The 19,669-nt window shown below is 38.0% G+C and overlaps 1 protein-coding gene across 5 annotated transcripts in view; it reads left to right on the forward strand.

Moving 5' to 3' along the window:
- The window catches only part of DYRK1A (dual specificity tyrosine phosphorylation regulated kinase 1A), a 148,777-nt gene that overhangs the window by 36,715 nt on the left and 92,393 nt on the right, over nucleotides 1–19,669 (forward strand). For 4 of the 5 annotated variants that reach the window (XM_027585114.2, XM_027585106.2, XM_027585110.2 and 1 more), the window contains exon 2: nucleotides 17,389–17,474. The exons of the other annotated variant lie outside the window; for it this stretch is intronic. In XM_027585114.2, the coding sequence (XP_027440915.1) occupies nucleotides 17,465–17,474 (10 nt within the window). In that variant the 5' untranslated portion in view covers nucleotides 17,389–17,464. The remainder of the gene's footprint in view (nucleotides 1–17,388; nucleotides 17,475–19,669) is intronic. 5 annotated transcript variants of the gene reach the window in all.

Raw genomic sequence — 19,669 nt, forward strand, 5'->3', positions numbered from 1 at the left:
GGGGTTGGTATTCTATTGACTCCTTCCTCCCCCCCTTTTTTTGTGGATCACATGTTTTTTTCTTTCTTGTTTATTAATATTTGACTGAATACTATTTGTTTTTTCCCCTTAAGAGTGTTAATGTTTCTTCTAGAAGGCTGGTTGGTTACTTTGAATTTATATGTATTTGGTTTTATACTTCATTATGCAAGACCTATGGAAAGCTCAAGATGAATCCTAGCCTCTTTAATATGGGACATGACTTCCAAACTGAGTCTTCCTTCGGATCTTGTCCTGGGTTTGGTTTTAGACATTTTTAGTATTGGTTCATAGGCTGTATGCTAGGATTTGGTCCTTAGTCTTGAAATGGAGATAGAAGTTAAAGTGTGTGTTTGTCATGGTTCTCTGGTGAAACAGACCCAATAGGAGATTCATGATTTATTATAAGGAATTGGCTCACATGATTATCAAGGCTGAGAAGTCTCAAGATCTGCAATTGGCAAGTTAGAGACCCAGGAGAGCTGATGGTATAGTTTCACTTGGAGTCCAGAGGCTTGGGAACCATTAAGAGCTGATGACTTAAGTTCCAGTCTGAAAACCAGCAGGCTCAAGACTCAAGAAGAGCCGATGTTTCAGTTTGAGTCCAAAGGCATGAGAAAAGTTGATGTCCCAGTTTAATGCAGTAAGACAGGAGTTCTTTCTTAACCCCTGGAAGGATCAGCCTTTTTTTTCTATTCAGGCTCAGCTAACTGGATGAAGCCCATCCACATTAGGGAGAAGTCTATTGATTCAAATATTAATTCTGGAAGCACCATCACTACACACCCAGAAAAATGTTCGACGAAATGTCTGGACCCTATGGCCCAGTCAAGTTGACGTGTTCAGTGAACCTTTGAGATCTCTCCACTGTGCCTGGGCGGGGACTCCTAAAGTCCCCAGGCCTGTTCATTCTCTATCACCTCTGTTCTGTTCTCAATCTCTCAGCAGTCGCTCTTTGCTAAGCTATGGGTAGTCTCACCCTGCCTATGTGCATTCTGGTCCTCTTGAGTTCCCCACACAGACTTCTGAGACCCCCTTTTGCACAGCTTCCTTCTCTCTGTTGCCCTGTCCAGGTGCTTCAGCTGTTTGGAACTCTGATCTTTACATCTCAGCAGAACCACTGTGCTTTGCTTGGAATCCAGCTCCTTCTGCCATGTTGAGAAGCTGTCCCCAGAGAACCAGGGCAGAGACATAGGCTTGGTGGAGGAGACAATTTTCTTACAAAAATACTAATTATTCCCCTGATTATATTTCATGGAGCAGGCAAAAAATTTTTTTTTTTTTTTTTTTTTTTGTAGTGATGTGGGCCTTTGGGCCAGAGGGTTGGGCTCTGGAGTAACTGAATTCCACTTCCAGCTTAGTGTTAGAATCATGGCTGAGGCAGATATTATGTGTGTGAGGCTCTGCAGGAACATGTGGTGATTGAGGGCTACTGTTCATGGAGCAACTGTCCCATTATTGGATGCCTTCATTCTTTTATTTGTTCTCTGTGTATTCTCCTGTAACATTTTACTTATTTCTGATTTGAGTCCTGTGTTCTTGAAATACAGGAAGCTAGTTAATTCATTCATTCCATATTTGTGAGACTTGCTTAATTATTTGAAGGCATCTATTCACTGTTCCTCTAGTCTTTCATAGTCTTGACTGATCAGCCTCGGTACTTCCAGATCCCCATCCACCTATTATTTTCTCAGAAGTTTTGGATTGTCTCATGCCTCTCATTATGTGGATCTAGAAATTAAAAGAATTGTGAGCTTCAGAAGCTGAACAGACATAAAGACTACAAATTCTTACCTGTCACTTCTTGGAAAGAGTATTTTTTTTTAATTTTTTTAATTATGTTAATCACCATACATTACATCATTAGTTTTTGATGTAGTGTTCCATGGTTCATTATTTGCGTATAACACCCAGTGCTCCACGCAGAGCGTGCCCTCTTTAATACCCATCACCAGGCTAACCTGTCCTCCCCCCATCCCCCTCCCTTCTAGAACCCTCAGTTTGTTTTTCAGAGTCCATCGTCTCTCATGGTTCATTCTCCCTCTCCGATTTACTCCCCCTTCATTCTTCCCCTCCTGCTATCTTCTTCTTCTTCTTTTTTTTTTTTTAACATATAGTGTATTAGTTGTTTCAGAGGTACAGATCTGTGATTCAACAGTCTTGTACAATTCACAGTGGTCACCATAGCACATACCCTCCCCAATGTCTATCACCCAGCCACCCCGTCCCTCCCACCCCCCACCACTCCAGCAACCCTCAGTTTGTTTCCTGAGATTAAGAATTCCTCATATCAGTGAGGTCATATGATACATGTCTTTCTCTGATTGACTTATTTTGCTCAGCATAATACCCTCCAGTTCCATCCACATCGTTGCAAATGGCAAGATCTCATTCCTTTTGATGGCTGCATAATATTCCAGTGTGTGTGTGTGTGTGTGTGTGTGTGTGTGTGTGTGTGTGTGTGTGTGTGTGTACACACACCACATCTTCTTTATCCATTCATCTGTCGATGGACATCTTGGCTCTTTCCACAGTTTGGCTAGTGTGGACATTGCTGCTATAAACATTGGGGTGCACGTACCCCTTCGGATCCCTACATTTGTATCTTTGGGGTAAATACCCAGTAGTGCAATTGCTGGATCGTATGGTAGCTCTATTTTCAACTGTTTGAGGAACCTCCATACTGTTTTCCAGAATGGCTGCACCAGCTTGCATTCCCACCAACAGTGTAGGAGGGTTCCCCTTTCTCCGCATCCCCGCCAACATCTGTCGTTTCCTGACTTGTTAATTTTAGCCATTCTGACTGGTGTGAGGTGGTATCTCATTGAGGTTTTGATTTGGATTTCCCTGATGCCAAGCGATGGTGAGCACTTGGAAAGAGTATTTCTGATACTCTTTTCTCAAATCTAAATAAGTTCCCCTTGTTATATTCTCTTAGTAATTCATGCTTTCCCTCATACCCATGTAGTCCAGTATTACTGTGATTTTTGTCTGTTTCTCACGTTGGATCGTGAGTTCTCTGAGGGCAGGCTTAGTGACAGTAAATCTTGCCCTTGTGTCTCCAATACTCAGCACATGTTTGTTGAAGAAATGATGAATTTGAAAGTCTACTTAATGTCAAGACATCATCTGATTTTGAGGATATTATTTGCCCATGTGCTGTTATTTAACATTATTTTTCATTTGTTTCAATAAGTGTAATTGATGGCACTTCTGCAGTGTGTACAGAGGTATGAATGTCTCTCACCTTTCCCCACTCCCATCCCACCTCCTTTCCAGTCCCATTGTCCCAACCACAGATACTGCTTTTAAAGCTTTTCAGTTAATCTTTCTGGACATTTTCCTTTTTGTGTAAGGATATTTATATTGTTATATACACAGATATTATATTTGTACGTACTTCTGTGTAGCAGTGGAGTTTAAATGCTCCGTTAAAATGGCAATTAAGCATTATTTTGCTTTTATCATTGGTTTGATAACCAGATCTTTTCAGTGTTCATTTTACTTTCACATACTCATAAGTAAGGCACATAACCTCTAGACTTCAGTTTCCACATCTGCTAAAGGATTGATTTGAATTAAGTGAAATTGAAGTCCTCTTAGCTCTCAATCTGATAATTTAATGTTATTGTATAAGTCATCTGTATTAGATATGAAAAATGTGCTACCTGCATTATATAAAAAAATAGGAAGATAAAAATCAAATATGACTTTGGTAGCAAAAGGAAATTTTGGGGCAAGTTATTAAAATGTTTGGTTTTTATCCTCCAAGAGTGGGTAGAGTATGTCAGCTGTTGAAACTAGTAGTGGGATCATCTCTCTAGGGGACTTTGGCACTAGGGAGTTTGCACTTTATTGATCCTGCAGTGCTAGCTAGTGACATCTTAAAGGGAATTTCACCCAACTCTCTGGATTTTCACATCACAACTGTACATTTAGTAACACGATGAATGCTCTGGAAGAATTGTATAGAAACCAAAATTTAGGGCGCCTGGGTGGCTCAGTTGGTTAAGCGACTGCCTTCGGCTCAGGTCATGATCCTGGAGTCCCGGGATTGAGTCCTGCATCGGGCTCCCTGCTCTGCAGGGAGCCTGCTTCTCCCTCTGACCCTCCTACCTCTCATGCTCTTTGTCTCTCATTCTTTCTCTCTCAAATAAATAAAATCTTAAAAAAAAAAAAAGCAACCAAAACTTACATAGGTAAATCTTTGTTAGTGACTTATTTAAAAATATTTTATGGAAAATGGTTTCCCAAGTTACTTCAACCCCTTTCTCCTCTCCCCAAAGAGAAATAAACAAGAGAATAAAAAAGGCAAATTTTGCTCAGTCATGGTTTGTTTATAAGTTCTCTTGTCATAAAATGTTACTGAATCTTTACATTTCTTTTAGTTAGCTTCTTTTGTTAAGTAGTTCACTTAGTTTATGGTTTAAAGAATTACATTTCTTGGGGTGCCTGGGTGGCTCAGTTAAGCATCTGCCTTCGGCTCAGGTCATGATCCCAGGGTCCCGGGATCGAGCCCCACATCAGGCTCCTTGCTGAGCGGGAAGCCTGCTTCTCCCTCTCCCACTCCCCTCATTTGTGTTCCCTCTCTTGCTGTGTCTCTGTCAAATAAATAAAGCAAATCTTAAAAAAAATTGTATTTCTAATACTTTTTTTCATATATCACCATTTTTATTTTTTAAAGAAACTTTTAATTATTGAAAACTTCAGACATACACAGAAGTAACATAATGAGCCCTTGTGTCCCTGTCATCCTTGCTTTCACAGTTGTCAATATTTTGCCCACCTGTTTTTTTTTTTAAAGTATTTTTAGTATTAAGTAATACCACGATTCAAATTATTCTTTTTTAAAAGGGAGGCTTGGTATTTAACAGGAATAAAACCTCTCAACTAGCAGTGCCTGGGTGGCTCAGTCAGTTAGACGTCTACCTTCAGCTCAGGTCATGGTCCCAGGGTCCTGGGATGGAGCCCCGCATCAGGCTCCCTGCTCGGTGGGGAGCCTGCTTCTCTCTCTCCCTCTGCCCCTCCCCCCTGCTTGTGCTTGCTCACTCTGTCTGTCAAATAAATAAATGAAATCTTAAAAAAAAAAAAAAACAACCCTCAACTATGCCCAAGCTTTTTCTGATTATGGCTATTTATATGGAGTTGATAATTACATAAAATATTTCTTAGCTCAGATAGCATTCTCTGTAGCAAAACCACTAGATTTTGTGCCTTTTTCACTGAAATGAGTTCTAGAACTGAACCATGGCAAACTCAGTTGCTCCACCAGTAGGTTGCAGGTATGACTTAACTGTACTTACTATGTTGTCTTAAAAATTAAAGAGGTTTTTTTTTTTTTTAAGGATTTTATTTATTAGAGAGACCGCTTGTGTGTGAGTGGGTGAGGGGTGGAGTGGGGAGCAGAGTGAGAGGGACAAGCCCCTGGCGGGGTTTGATCCCACAACCCTGAGATCATGATCCCACCCAAAACCAAGAGTCCGACGCTCAACCAACTGAGCCACCCAGGCAGGTGCCCCAAATCTTGAAGAATTTTAACTCACTTGTTTCAACAAAGCAACCCAAAGCAGATGTTTTAGGCAATGACGTGGTTTGATGATTATGGTTTTTTCTCCTTTATTGAGAATCTGCTGTAGTTGAGGAAGCTGGCCTTCCTCAATAGCGAGCCAAAGAAGGCTCTTAATATTTTCTGGGACTGGATGCTGGCATGCATACAGTTAGTTAGCTACCATCCAAGGTGAGTGGTGTGAGGGCCGTAGTCTTGGTGTAAACGCTGCTATACAGGGTTGCCGAGGGATTGGTGTCTGTAGGCAGTGCTGATTGGAGACTTCTGTGGAAGACAGCACTGGTTGATGTTGGGCTTGGAGCTTGGTGTTGACAGGGAAGGATGAGGAAAGCTCATTGAATAGCCTAAACAGAAAAGTGGCATTTGTCCATGGTGGCTGGAGTGTCCATTTGGGGAAAGTTTTTATAGTAGGAGATAAGACTGGAAAGGTGAAGGTAATGACAATATAAAATACACTGGCATAGAGAAGTGAATGTATATTGAACACTAACTGTGATGTTGTAAATGCTTTACGTGTGCTCTGTCATTGACAATACAACAATTTTTTTATTTTTTATTTTTTAAAGATTTTATTTATTTATTTGACAGGGAGACAGCGAGAGAGGGAACACAAGCAGGGGGAGTGGGAGAGGGAAAAGCAGGCTTCCTGCTGGGCAGGGAGCCTGATGTGGGGCTCCATCCCAGCACCCTGGGACCATGACCTGAGCCGAAGGGAGACGCTTAACAACTGAGCCACCCAGGCGCCCCGATAATACAATAATTTTATGGGATTATCCTCACTTTGTAGATGAGGTCACTTAGTCATCTAGGAGTTTAGAACCTTGTGTGAGCCCACCTATTAAGTTGTGGAGCTGGAAGTTAAACTAGGGCAGGTTGACTCAGAAACCTGATGATGGCTTTAGGGCCTTGAATATTGGGTTAAGCAGCACTAAATAAGTAGTTTTTTTGGTTTTATTGTGGAGAGTGACCTAGCAGTGTATTAACAGATTTTTTTTTTAAGATTTATTTATTCATTTCAGACAGAGAGAGAGCATGAGTGGGAGGGGCAGAGGGAGAGAGAATCTCAAGCAGACTCAGTGCTGAGTGCGGAGCCCCACACAGGGCTTGATCCCACAACCTTGAGATCAAGACTTGAGCTGAAACCAAGAGTCAGACGCTTAACTGACTGCACCACCCAGGCGCCCCATAACTGATTTTTTAATTTTTATTTATTTATTTATTTTAAAGATTTTATTTATTTGAGAGAGAGAATGAGAGAGAGAGAGAGAGAGAGAGAGAGCATGAGAGGGAGTTGGGTCAGAGGGAGAAGCAGACTCCCTGCTCAGCAGGGAGCCCGATGCGGGACTCTATCCCGGGACTCCAGGATCATGACCTGAGCCGAAGGCAGTCGCTTAACCAACTGAGCCACCCAGGCGCCCCTTGTTTATTTATTTCTAAGATTTTATTTATTTGACAGAGAGAGACACAGCGAGAGAGGGAACACAAGCAGGGGGAGCGGGAGAGGGAGAAGCAAGCTTCCGGCAGAGTAGGGAGCCCGATGCAGGCCTCGATCCCAGGATCCTGGAATCATGACCCGAGCCAAAGGCAGATGCTTAACGACTGAGCCAACCAGGCGCCCCTTAACTGATTTTTTTAAAGATCTTTAATAGTTTATTTTCTTGAGCTTTTTACCTATATTGGAGTTTTAAAAATTGGATGCACTTAGAGGTTGTTCTCATAGTTGTGGTTGTTAACCAGATACCATGATGACTATTACGTTTCATATGGAGGTTGAATTTCTTGGATCATTTTTTCCTCATTATAAGAGATGTGCTGACTTATAAAAGTTGTGATGTACTGAGAAGTATAAAGAGGAAAATTTAAAAATCACCAAGAATTATATTAGCCAAAGACATTCATTGTTAATAACCTTATATATTTTCCCCCAGAGTTTTTTCAGTTACTTTCCTGAGATTTTGCTTTGGGGAAGGTTTTGCTTTCTGATACAGTGTATGACTTTTTCCTTCATGCCATGCAGTTATTGTAAGAAGAACTTAAAGGCTTATATAATATTTTGTCATGTGAATGTACCATAATATATGTCACCTTTTCTTTTTAGTGTTGAAAACCTTAATTCCTGATTTTTAAATTATTTTTAATGATACACTTTTATATATAAATTTTGTATTTTCTTTCATGAAAGGGATTTCTGAAAGAGATTGAACATGAGGTATAATAGACCACAAATGGACCATGAATCAGTGCTACATGAAGAAAGGAAAACTGTGTAGGAACAATACTTAGTGTGGCAAGGCTCATGTTTAACTATACTGTGTACAGATTTGGAGATCATAAATTGAGAAAACAGATTTGAGCAGGAAAAATGGACAGAGGCTGGCTAATTCAGCTTGAGAAGACGCAGTGTCTTGATGTGCATTTGGAGAAAAGCTGAGGAGTGTGGGTATGAAGAGTATTTTGTAGGCTGTGTGTAGCTATTTTCTGTTTCTTCAGTGTGCAGGAGGAATTTAGCATAGAATTTGTAATTAAGGATGGTATAGAGGAATTTAGCATAGAATTTGTAATTAAGGATTGAACATTTTGCTGTAGTTTATCATGAGAATCTTTGAAATGGGTAGGTTTTCACTGTATTTAGGACTTTTTTTTCTGCTTAAGAAGGAAACGGTGCTTAAGATGGTGTTTTAAAGGTTTTTCCAGACCTTCATTCTAAGGTTTATTTTAATATTATTTTCAGTTTTCTCACCTATTATATGTCTCCTGGTCTTATGTGGAAATAAGAACAATAATACTATATTAAGATTTGTAGTTGTGATTGAAAGGACAAACCAAGAGAATAAACAGAACTCCACTTCTGTACAGCTAGAGAAGTAGCATGCTCATGTATGAAATTGATTTGCAAAGCTGTGAACAGAGTCCCAGAAGTTGAACATCCACCTAGTGAGGCCAGTGGAATTTGAAGTAGAGGTTGGGAAATGTTAACATTAACAAGTCCTAGGTGTTAGGATTGTGACAGTATGGCTGCTTATACCCACGCCAGTCATTTTTACAGGATTTCCATTGATCACAAAAACTCTAGGTTAAGATTTTAAGGTTTAAGATTCTAGGAAGATTTGGTTTCATTACAAAATGCACATTCCTTTTAGGAAATTTAGAAAATACAAAAGCTTAGAATAACAATTTCCTTTAGCTCCTCTCTCCCGAGGTAACTACTATTTTGTGGATAACCTGTCAGTTTTTTTTTTTTTAATGCACACAACTAGTTTTCTCTCCTTTTAAAAAAGAAATGTAATCACGTGTCTGCATGCTGCTTTATAATTTACTTTTTCTACATAGAACAGTATTTTCCATGTTGTTACTCACTTTACTGATGTGTTCATTGCACATCTACGCTGATGAAATAGAAATATGAAGCTCACCAAGCAGGAGATAATGTCACTGGAGTAATAATATAACATAAATAATTAAAAAAATATAGTGGTGGATCATTGAATGCAAATTCTGAGGGGCTGGAGTGACATAAAGCTGGATGAGGGGGAATTCAAGTAGTCTTGAGGGATGGATAGGATTTACGTAAAGGGTTGGGTAAAGAAGTGGCAAACTTTAGGTAGGGAAAATCATTTGAGCATTGGTGCAGAAGGGGGTTAAATGGCATTTTATAGAATGCCATGCTAAACTCTCCGTTCAGGGCAATAAGATTTGATCGATTTTTCTTAAGTTACAGAGGGTAAGTTAAATCCAGGTTGAAAGTCTTTAAAATGGGTAGGTTTTCACTGTATTTAGGACTTGGGCCAGCTATAAGCCAGATGAATTGAGACAAGGGATAAGCTGCCTTTAAGTTTGGTATCTTCCACATTGGGCTGTGCTCTAAAATCACCAGGGGCGGGGGGGTGTGGGGGATTCTTGGGTTCTTCCCCATGCTTCCTGAATCAATATCTTTGGGTGTGGAGTCTGCAGTCTGGTTTTGAGAACCTCCCATAGTGTTTCTGACATACATACCACCTGGCCTGGAAGATGCTTAGTTCTAGGTATCTGTAATACCAGGTATGAAATAAGGAGCTAGACCAAGGCGATTGCAGTGGGCATGGAGAATAATTAAGGCAGGAGGCATTTTGAAAATTGACAGGATTTAGTGAGACTATTTCGAGTAAAGAAAGAAACCAGCAGTTTCTAGTGAAGTTGCTGGAAGAACGGTGGCACTGGGGATAAATATGGAAAGGTCAGTTCTCTGAGGAGGAGGTGAGGATGTGTCTCAAGTGTGGGGGGTTGAGGTAGTAATGGCACTGTAGGCAACATCTAGCAGCAGTTGGACTAGATACTGAATTAGAGGTTAGTATAGAGAAAAGAGTAGTTGAGCATTATTAGTTCAGGGTAAAACTTTGAAATATTTCTTCTGGAGGGAAAGATGGATAGAGAAATGAGTGGAGGGGCCAGGGGATGGAACTGGAGGTAACACCCGAGGTTGGGGTTACAAGTGAGAGGCTTGGGATATTTGGAGGATAACTGATGCACAGAGATACAAGGCCAAACACATTTTAAGAATTTTTGAGTTTTTCAAAAGTGTAGTTGGGAAAAATAAGTAAAACTAAACTCATTTACTACTCTTAGTAATAGGCTTGTTGGAGGAAGATGTAAGCTGCTAATAGCAGTGTGTGTTTTTGATTATTTCTGGGCCTGGTTATTTTTCTTTATTTTTGAAATGCAAGGATAATTAAAAGCAGTGGTTTCTAAAATTACATATAATTATATATGTATAAAAGTACATACAACCGACTAAGTATATGTATGCATGCACTTATGTAAATTAATTATACATAATGTATGTTTTATAAGTAAAATTATATGTGTGTGCATATAAATATATATGACCACTCTAGAAAAGTTAGTGCTATCAGAAAGGACAGATCAGAATGGTTTTCCAATTCATTTCTTTTTTTTTTTAAGGTATTTATTTGAGATAGAGTGAGCGAGCGAGAGAGCACACAGGGGGTGGGCAGAGTGAGAGGGAGAAGCAGGCTCTCCACTCAGCAGGGAGCCCAATGCGGGGCTGGATCCCAGGACCCTGGGGATTATGACCTGAGCCGAAGGCAGATGCTTAATAGGCTGATCCACCCAAGTTCCCCTCCAATGCATTCCTTAAAAACTAGTTATGAGAAGGGCTTGCAGAGTATTGATTGAACATATTCTTCCTGTGTCCTCTGTCTGATGGGAATATATAAGTGAATGAGATCAACCCAAATGTTGAGGTTGGGTAGGGAAATGCAACCAGGGGTAACACTACACATTAGATGCTGCTCTGATGTGAATCTCCGAGTACCTAGAAGTCATTTAATTCCTTTTTAATTCCTTTTATAAGCTAGGATCTATTGAATAATAGGAAGTTTGAGTACATTATGTGTAGGTGATATAAAATATATCTTTAAGCAAGCATATCAACAGAGATGCAAAAAGTCTTGATGTTCATATTACTTTGCTTTTAATTCCTATCAGCAAATGGGTAAAAGCAGGCTCCAAGTTTCAAAATTTATGGTAGTGAGAATTTGGAAACAACCCAAATATCCCCCAATAGGTATTTGCTTCAAGTAAACTTAGATCTGTGTAGTGGGGTACTATACAACCATGAAGGATGCTGCAAATATAAAGTGTTGATGTAAAGATGTGAAATAAACAATAGGAGCAGAGATTCCTTAGGGTATTGGAATTTTGTGTGACTTTTGGTTATTCCTATTCAGTTTCTTCTTATTCCCTTTTTTAAAAATAAGGAGCATGTAATGTGTTACAATCAGAATGCATTCTGTTTATTTCAGATAAATGATGGGAGAAAAACTTGAGGTTTTTAATTTTAAATGGAGAGAAGACTGTCGTTGAGTTCCAGCTTCAGAACAGCCTGATGGCACATGATTGGGCTGGAATGGTGACAGCATGTGTTTTGAGGCCTGCAGTTTGGGTGAGAGTGGGTTGTATGGGTAGATTTGAGCAGGGAGTGCTGATAGCACAGGGAGGGTGTTGATCGAGGCAGGCACACTAGAGATGGAGCAACAAGGCCAGTTGGGAAGACCTTTCTGAGGTGAATCCAACACAAGAATTTGCCGGATGGTTGTGGTGTACGCACTAGGAAAGAGGTCCTCGGTGATTAGGGTTCTCCTTGGGAGATGGCGGTGATGGTGACACCTGTCACCCAAGACTGGGAATACAGGAAGGAGAAACGGATTTTTTTTTTTTTTTTTTCCTGTCCTGCCTGGTCTTTCCTCCCCTTTTTGGGGCAGGGGAGAAGGGCGAGGATATAGTAAATTCAATTTAGTATGTGCCTGAAAGCATTGGTTTTGGAGTCATTTTGATTGGATTTGGATTTTTTCTCTTCACCATTAGACATGTGTGACTTGGGGCAACTTCACTTCTCTAGGCTTTAGTTTTCATCACCTGTAAAATGGGGATAATAGTACTACTTACCTTATATAATTATTTATGGGAATTAAGTGAATGAAAGGAAAATATGTATCTGTTAAAGGTAAGACATCTCTTCAGTAATGACTGAGAACAATAATATCTGGGACATTCAAGTTCTGTTCGCTGGGCCCTTGGAAATGTGGGCCTGGAACTCTACAGACAGAGGTGGGCCAAGCCAGCTTTTAAAAGTCTGTTTAGTTCCACATAAAACTAAAATAGTGATTAATATTGACTTTCATCCAACTGTCTTAGAAATGAGCCTTCTGGAACTTAGGTTCACTTGTGGTGTATTTCTTAGCATCTATTTTATGTAGTAGTCACTCTCTAATAGTGGGAGCTAAGGTTCCTAAAACGTTCTGTGGCCTGAGAATTTATGTTCGAGGAACTTAAAATACAAAAGAATACATATAAATATGTTGGTGGTTGGCATTTTGAATTAGTGACAGGGTAACAGTACTTTCCACTTACTGATCACAGCTTACTTCTAACTTTCTAGTCTCTGCCCTCTGGTTTTAAAAAGGATAATTGGCAATGCCTTATGTTACAGATAATATGCATAAGGGGCATTTTCCTCCTGTTTTCCTGTATTTATTGTTGTATACAAATACTCAGTGCGTAATTTTGTTGCATTTGAGCCCAGATACAGTCCCAGAGAGGCCAAGTAACTTGGTCCTTGAAGGAGCAAAAATTTTGGGCAACATTTATTTAATTCACTCAGCTCCTAGTTCTTGAACCTTCTCTTTAGTGCTTAGGGTTGTTAGTTTTTTTCACATAATTTCATGAGAAATCACATCTTTCTATTTTCTTTAACACTTACATCAGCTACTTCCACTTCCCACATGCTATTGGAGTCATATAATTATAATCCTTCATGTTTTTTTTTATCTTGCTCAAGGCTTTGGTGCAGTAATGACTTACCTGCTGTTGGTTTTTACCCTTTTTAGTTCGTCTCCTTTAATTTTTTTGGTAGAGGGAATATATATATCAGTCTGTTATATGCTGTGATCCAATTTTCTCTGCTAGACTAACTTGGGGGGAGTTTCTTTACCATTCTCCTAAATTACAATGCTTTTTACAAATTAATTTACTGCTTATGAACTTTCTTGTTTGGGATGGTTGAGGTGGAAGATTGAGTATGGGGTCTTAAAATCAGACCCAGACACACCTAGATTCTTGAATCTTTGAAATTTTCCCATGACTGTTTCAGTGCTTATTAGTTAGAGGCATTTTGGTGTGGTGGAAAATATGAACTTTGGTGTAGGACCAGAGTTCACAAGCTATGACCTTCGGCCAGGCAGTTTCATCTCTCTGAATTTGCTCTGCCCATTGATGAAATGGAAATCACAGTGCCTACTTCTAGGGTTGTTATGAGATTAAATGTGTCAACTTCTGTAAAGTGTCTCAGTAGAGTAGTTGGTGCATAGTGTTTGGCAGATGTTACTTTTTTCCCTGCAGTTTTACTCAAAATTTTCTTTGATATCCCATTCTAAAGTCTTGTGCATTTAAGTTTTTTTTTCCTTTTTAATTTTTTTAAGACTAGGATTATTTCTAGGGGTTTTGGAGGAGTCATAAATCATCTTGGTTTTAAGAATTTCACTTGAAATCTCCAGTTAGTGAAAATGCTTTTTCTCTTTATGCCGTTTGATCATCTTATTGGGAATTAGAGTTAATAGACTTCTTTTTCCTGTGTTAGGTATAAAACCATGGTTTTTTTTTTCCTATTTTCTTTTTGCTTTGACTTCTTTGGCTATTGTAATTCTAGAAAATCTGTTCTAAAATTGTTAATATGGAGAAAGAAGACACGTCTGTTGCTTCCTTAATGTTAGTGTAAAAGAGTAGAAGTTTATAAGGAAAGCCAGTCAGTATAATTTTTAGATAATCACGTTGTAATTTTAATGCATGAGTCAAATTGTAGATCTATCAGCTTAGTTTTCTCTGCTTTCATTTTTGTAGCTTATTCTTTTTTGGGAGGGGGTAGCTTATTCTTAAATTGGCATCTTTAAGCTATCTGAATTGTCCTTTTAAATACTATTGTGCGTTATATTTTGTTTTTTTAATGTGGATTAAAATTCTTATCTTGAAATATACATACATACTATACAAAACTTGTAAAATTAAAAGATAATAAAAAACAGCTGTGTGCTTCCACCCAGCTTAATAAAACAGTACCCATCAGTATTTCTGAAGCCTGTGTCATACTGATTATTTTCACCTGCTGCTTGTCATACCTACTAATTTAGTTATTTTGAAACTACATATAATTTTTAGTTTTATGTCATTATAAGACATTGTGACATGAAAGAGAAAACGTCATAGCTACCATTTAATTCATTAACTCCTGAGTTAATATGGATTTGCCATATCATGCTAATGTATTCATTTCAATCACTGTTTTGCCAGTCTTGATCTTTGAGGATTAGCATTAATTTTATAAATCTCAGTCTGTCACTGCTTTTAATTAGGTGTCTCAGTGTTCTCCCTCTCTCTCCTTCCCCTTCCCCCTCCCTCTGTAGAAAGAGACAGGTGCCAAGAGACTGAGTCTGATACCTATCTGGGCATTCCATGTGTTTTAAACTCAGCCTGTTGAAATTCTCTCCCTGCAGATGTGCTGTAGGTTACTATTATGTAGTGATTTTCAGACAACCAAAAAATGGTTTGTAGGTTTAGCTTTAAAAACCAGTTAAGCTCAGTTTCTAGTTTGCTCGCAGACTGTTAAATTGCGTGGTTTGGCAAAATGTGAGCTAAAGCACACTAAGATTTTGAGGATAATAGGAGGTGCCTGTGGTAAGGATAGTAGATGCTTTTCTTTAGCATCTGTTTAGCTCCATAATTTGTGAATGACTCCATTTGTGGGGGGAAAGGTGAAAAATTCACTGTAGGTTTTTCTCAGAAAAATTTAAAATATGACTGGATTTTTAGACTTCTTTAGAAAGAAAATTGTGTTTATAGTTTGCAAAGTACATTTGGTGTTTGCTGTTACCTACTGTCATAAAATGCTGACCTGATATAAACATTTTTTTTGAAAAGTGAACAACCTAAAGGATATATGGAATTATCACTAGAATCTTCATTTAAAGCAGTCCAAGGTCAAGACTTAAGGAGTTTTAGCATTGCTCAGTAGGTGATGGTTTAGTTCCCGCATATGAAGGCAGCAAGTTTTGTAACTTGTAGAGATACTTTACCCTTTGCTAAAGGCTGCTTTTCAAATGAGTAGTAATTAATGGTTGACTTGCCTAAAAGATATCCTTTTTAGGTTCAGACAATATTGATGCATGCTTCTTCTGATCCTTAGTCAGATGCTTGCTCTCCTATCACTTGGCCCGCCCATATTCTTACCTATAAATATTTCGTACAGTAATGGGATAATCTGCTAATTTCTAACTGCTTTTAATAGAATAAAAAATGCTAATGGTTCATCTGATTCTGCTTTTTTCTTATGAAGTCCTTTGGTATCAGCAGTATCTATCCTTTTGAAACCATTGAAGTTGGTAAAGTGTAGATAGCATTGTAAGTAACATTTTATAGTTGAAGAATGGGATGTTGAGAACCGAAAAGATTTGATAATATATAATTCATAGCTGGAGATTTAATTCACATTTCCTGTCCCCATGGTCCATGCTAAAATCGTAAAGACCATTTGTGAGAGGAAAATGGTTAGAAAACTATGTCTTTGAAGTAAAAATTGTTACTCTTGAGGCTTCAGATACTATTACTTTTTGGAATAAAACTGTTTTGATGTAGTACTTTAATGTTCATCCATCTATCCATACACGCCCCAAAATGGGTACCAGTTGGTCCTATGTCTAAGGTTTTACCATAGCATCTAAACTGGAAACGTGGTTCTTTAGGAGTGGAATCTGGAATATAGGTAATGATTTTAGACACAGGCAGTTCCTAAGTTATAGATAATTCATACATGTACATCCCTGTCCCTGAGCTGCTCTTCCAGTTAGTGCTATTTGGAGTACAGACGTCTAGCTTTTAAAGAACCTGGGAGTTCAAAAAGAGAAGGAGAAATGAATGAAGAGCAGAAATATTTTGGGGAAATAAATATACATTCAAATCTGTATTATGACCATTTACCTAAAAATGTTTTTCTTCAAGCTACCTTGGTCATTTTAAACTTTATTTTGTAATGTGATTAGAATTCTACTAATGAGGGGTTCATTTGGACTAACTAGTAGCATCCTTGTTGAAAATTGCAAATATGAAAGTAAATTATTTCAGTCCAGTTGATTTCTTTCTATCAGATACCTGAAATGAACCACACTGAGGTAATAGGAATTTTGGATGGTAATTTAGGAACACAGGACTACTTAGGAGAAAGCATTGGGAAGCAGGATGATTGGGCTTCCCTAAGGTAAAATTTAGGGTATTAGAGACATCAGGAGTTGAGAGAGTGCTAACAAAGGAGAACAACCTATTTTAGACTTTGTTCAGATAGGATCGAGAATTGGTTACCTTTCGGTATTCTCAGGGTCCCCAGTGCCCATGATCAATAATATCTTTTGGTATCAGTAAGTTTTTTTGGCTGGCTTGGGAACTTGGCCAACATAAGCAACATTGTGTCATTAGTAATATTTATTGAATTCCATAGTATCAATTTAAAAATAATTTTTAGACTCAACTTATAATAAGTTCGGTTGTAGCCTGTGCTTGTCCTCCTCTCTTCTATTACCACCTACTCTCAGTTGATAACAACATTGAGGTTGCTTTTGCTTTCCTGTCAGTCATTATAAATTTTGCTGATCATTTTTCAAATACCAATGGAAGCAGTAAGTAGGAAGTACAGTGAAAGACTTACAGTAAAGTGTAAGAGAAGCCACTTGGAGAGCAAAAGCAAATGAGGGCTTGTGGGCTTTAGGGAAGCAGTTGTTAGCAGTATCTCAGAACTTAATTTACACATAACATTGGTAGATTGACATATTATCTTCCCTGTAAAAGCAACTTGCATTACCTCTGCTTACCTCTCTGGTAGTAAGCCACGATGAAAAGTGAATTCATATTCATACTGATTTGTGAATTGATGGATATTACAAAAATGTGAATTTTTCCCAGATAAATTATATAGAATAGTGGAATATTGACTGTTCATTTCATACCTAGAAATGCCTGAAGTTTCATTGGTAGTAGGCAGATTTTGAAACTTTTTCTCCTTGACAATTGAATACTTTACATTTTATATATATAATTGATTTTCATTAATAAAAATTATTTTCAAGTAAGCATAAATAAATGTTAGTAAACGGATTTGCAGTAATTTTATCTCTGTTTTGGGGAATGTAGTTACATTAGATGTTCCTCAATAGGGGTAATTGTCTTGCATCCTTATCTCTTATCATAATCTGTTTTTCTTCACACAGTGTTATAGTTTTGCTGCTGGACTCTTCCCTCCCTCCCCCCACCCCATCAGGATGATATGAGACTTGAAAGAAGACGATGCATACAGGTGACTCAAGTTTTGAAATACAGTAAAGCTGTGGCTGTCTGAGCGAATGTGGGAACTGGTGCTGTATTTTGAATGGGGGAGCTTTCTGATAAACAGCATTGGGGGGAATTAAATTTAGATCAATAAATACAAAGTTAGTTGGAATATTTACTAAACGACTTTGGGAATCCATTTGATAGTGAGTTACAGTGTGGTATTAATACAAGTACAGCATAGTGATTGCTAGTCTTGACCTTTTTGAAAGTGGTTGGTTGGCTAATACTTTGGTGAGAATTGAAGGGTTTCTGTTAAAAATAAAATATTCACTAGTATTCATCTTTATGGTTGAATGTGTGTGTCCTTCAGATCCCCATTAAAATAGAGTGAATCTTTTAAAGGCATGTGGAGTAGGTGTTAGTAGTGTATCTAAAATAAGACTGACAATTAAATTAAGGATATTACACCCATATGTATGATTCTTTGGAAAAAAATGGTCTGGGATTTTGTTTTTCTTCCCCCTTGTTCCCTCCTTCATCCTTTCCTCCATCCCTATCTCTTTCTCTTCTTTCTTCCCTTTCTCCTTTCCTTTCATCCGTTTGTTATTTGTATTTATGCAGGAGAAGCACTATAAAGGCATTTCTGAAAGAATTTTTTGGATTGCTTTATTATTAATTGAGGTGATCTTATTGATGGAAAATGGGAAATTGGAGGCTAGCTCATCTATGGCTATGTTCAGACTCTTGAAAATACAGTGTAGCTAATGGATAAAGTGTTAACCTTTAAACTTGTATGTTCTTTAAATCAGACTGATTGTGAGGTGTTTTGTTGAACCAAGTGGCTTATATCTACAGACTTTGTCAGGATAGTCTTAATTGGATTATATTTATAAACTGTTTGAAAAATGTGGTCTTTAACTGGAAAAGAAGTAACTACATAAACCTCATAGATACTTAATCACATTATTGGTGTAGCTCTTAAAATTTTGTGACTAGTTTTTGCTTTTGGTGATCTTTGTTTTCTAAAGGAAAAAATTACCTTTTTGACTTTAGAGTGGGATTTAAAAAAATGACTATTATTTTGAATGAAGAAATATGTTTGAATATATTTTTAAGTTAAATTATAGATCAAATAATACTTTATGTTCATGAGGGATTCAAAGAATCTGATGGTAATTGTTTTTTAGGTAGAAGGTGACTGAGTAATCCTCTGTGCCCCATCTCCGATGGGCGCGTGTGTGTCTGCCTAGGCAAACTAGAGCTGCTCCGCGTGCGGGTTCTGGCTGAGTGGCCGAGAAAGTCAACATGGTGCGCAGCCTGAGTAGCACCGTCGTAAAGAAATAAATAGGAGTATTTACAGAGAAATATTTTAGAATTTTATGAACATTTTGTTGTCAGATTTTATAAGTTTGGCCTTTTGGGGCAGGAACAGTTTCTCAGCACTGTCAGCTCCTGGATGGCTCGCTGGGCAGTATACTGCACATTGGCTATACCAAGTAGATGCTCACTTTCAGCTGAGGTCAGTAGAGGAGCAAAGTATTTTTGGGGTATCTCATAGATTTATCCATGAATATTAATGATTTTGAAGATTTTCCCTGATGAAATTTTGAGGTGGCAAAGTTGCTATTTTATTTCTACTTTAATCTTTACACGATACGAAGCATTCCCAAATAGCTCTTTTTCTTGAAGGGCTTATGGATGAAGTGGGAAATATCTAAAGAGTGAATACCATTTATAAAGGTTACCTAGTTAATTTTATGAATGCTAGAAGACAAAAAAATTCTACAGAGGTTAGATTTATGATATAATCCAGTCTCTATCATTTGGCCTTGTATTCTTTAAAAACTGTCAACATTTATTGACTTATAAGATCTAGCTTTCTCTAGTATATGTATTAGCTCTTGGTGTATTTCCCTTTTAACAATTTGCAAGTTAATAATTGTTTTTGGACATAAAATTAGCAGCTGTCCTAATCATCATTAATTAATGCAACAGTTTGCTCTTGTATTACTGTGCACACATTTTATTATACTTCAACTGATAGCACTTTAACACATAAAAGCTCATAAGAAGTTTTTCAGTGAAAGTTATTTCTAGAATGCTTATGCATACTTGAAAGTGAATATTCTGTTTTCCCTAGGCTTTCATTGTACTGACTTTATGTTGGTTAGCTGTGATGATACCCTACTCTTTCATACCATTTCATTGATTAAGCATGGG

Source organism: Zalophus californianus, chromosome 1, assembly GCF_009762305.2.
Source record: "Zalophus californianus isolate mZalCal1 chromosome 1, mZalCal1.pri.v2, whole genome shotgun sequence".
In the NCBI taxonomy this organism is placed as follows: Eukaryota; Metazoa; Chordata; class Mammalia; order Carnivora; family Otariidae; genus Zalophus; species Zalophus californianus.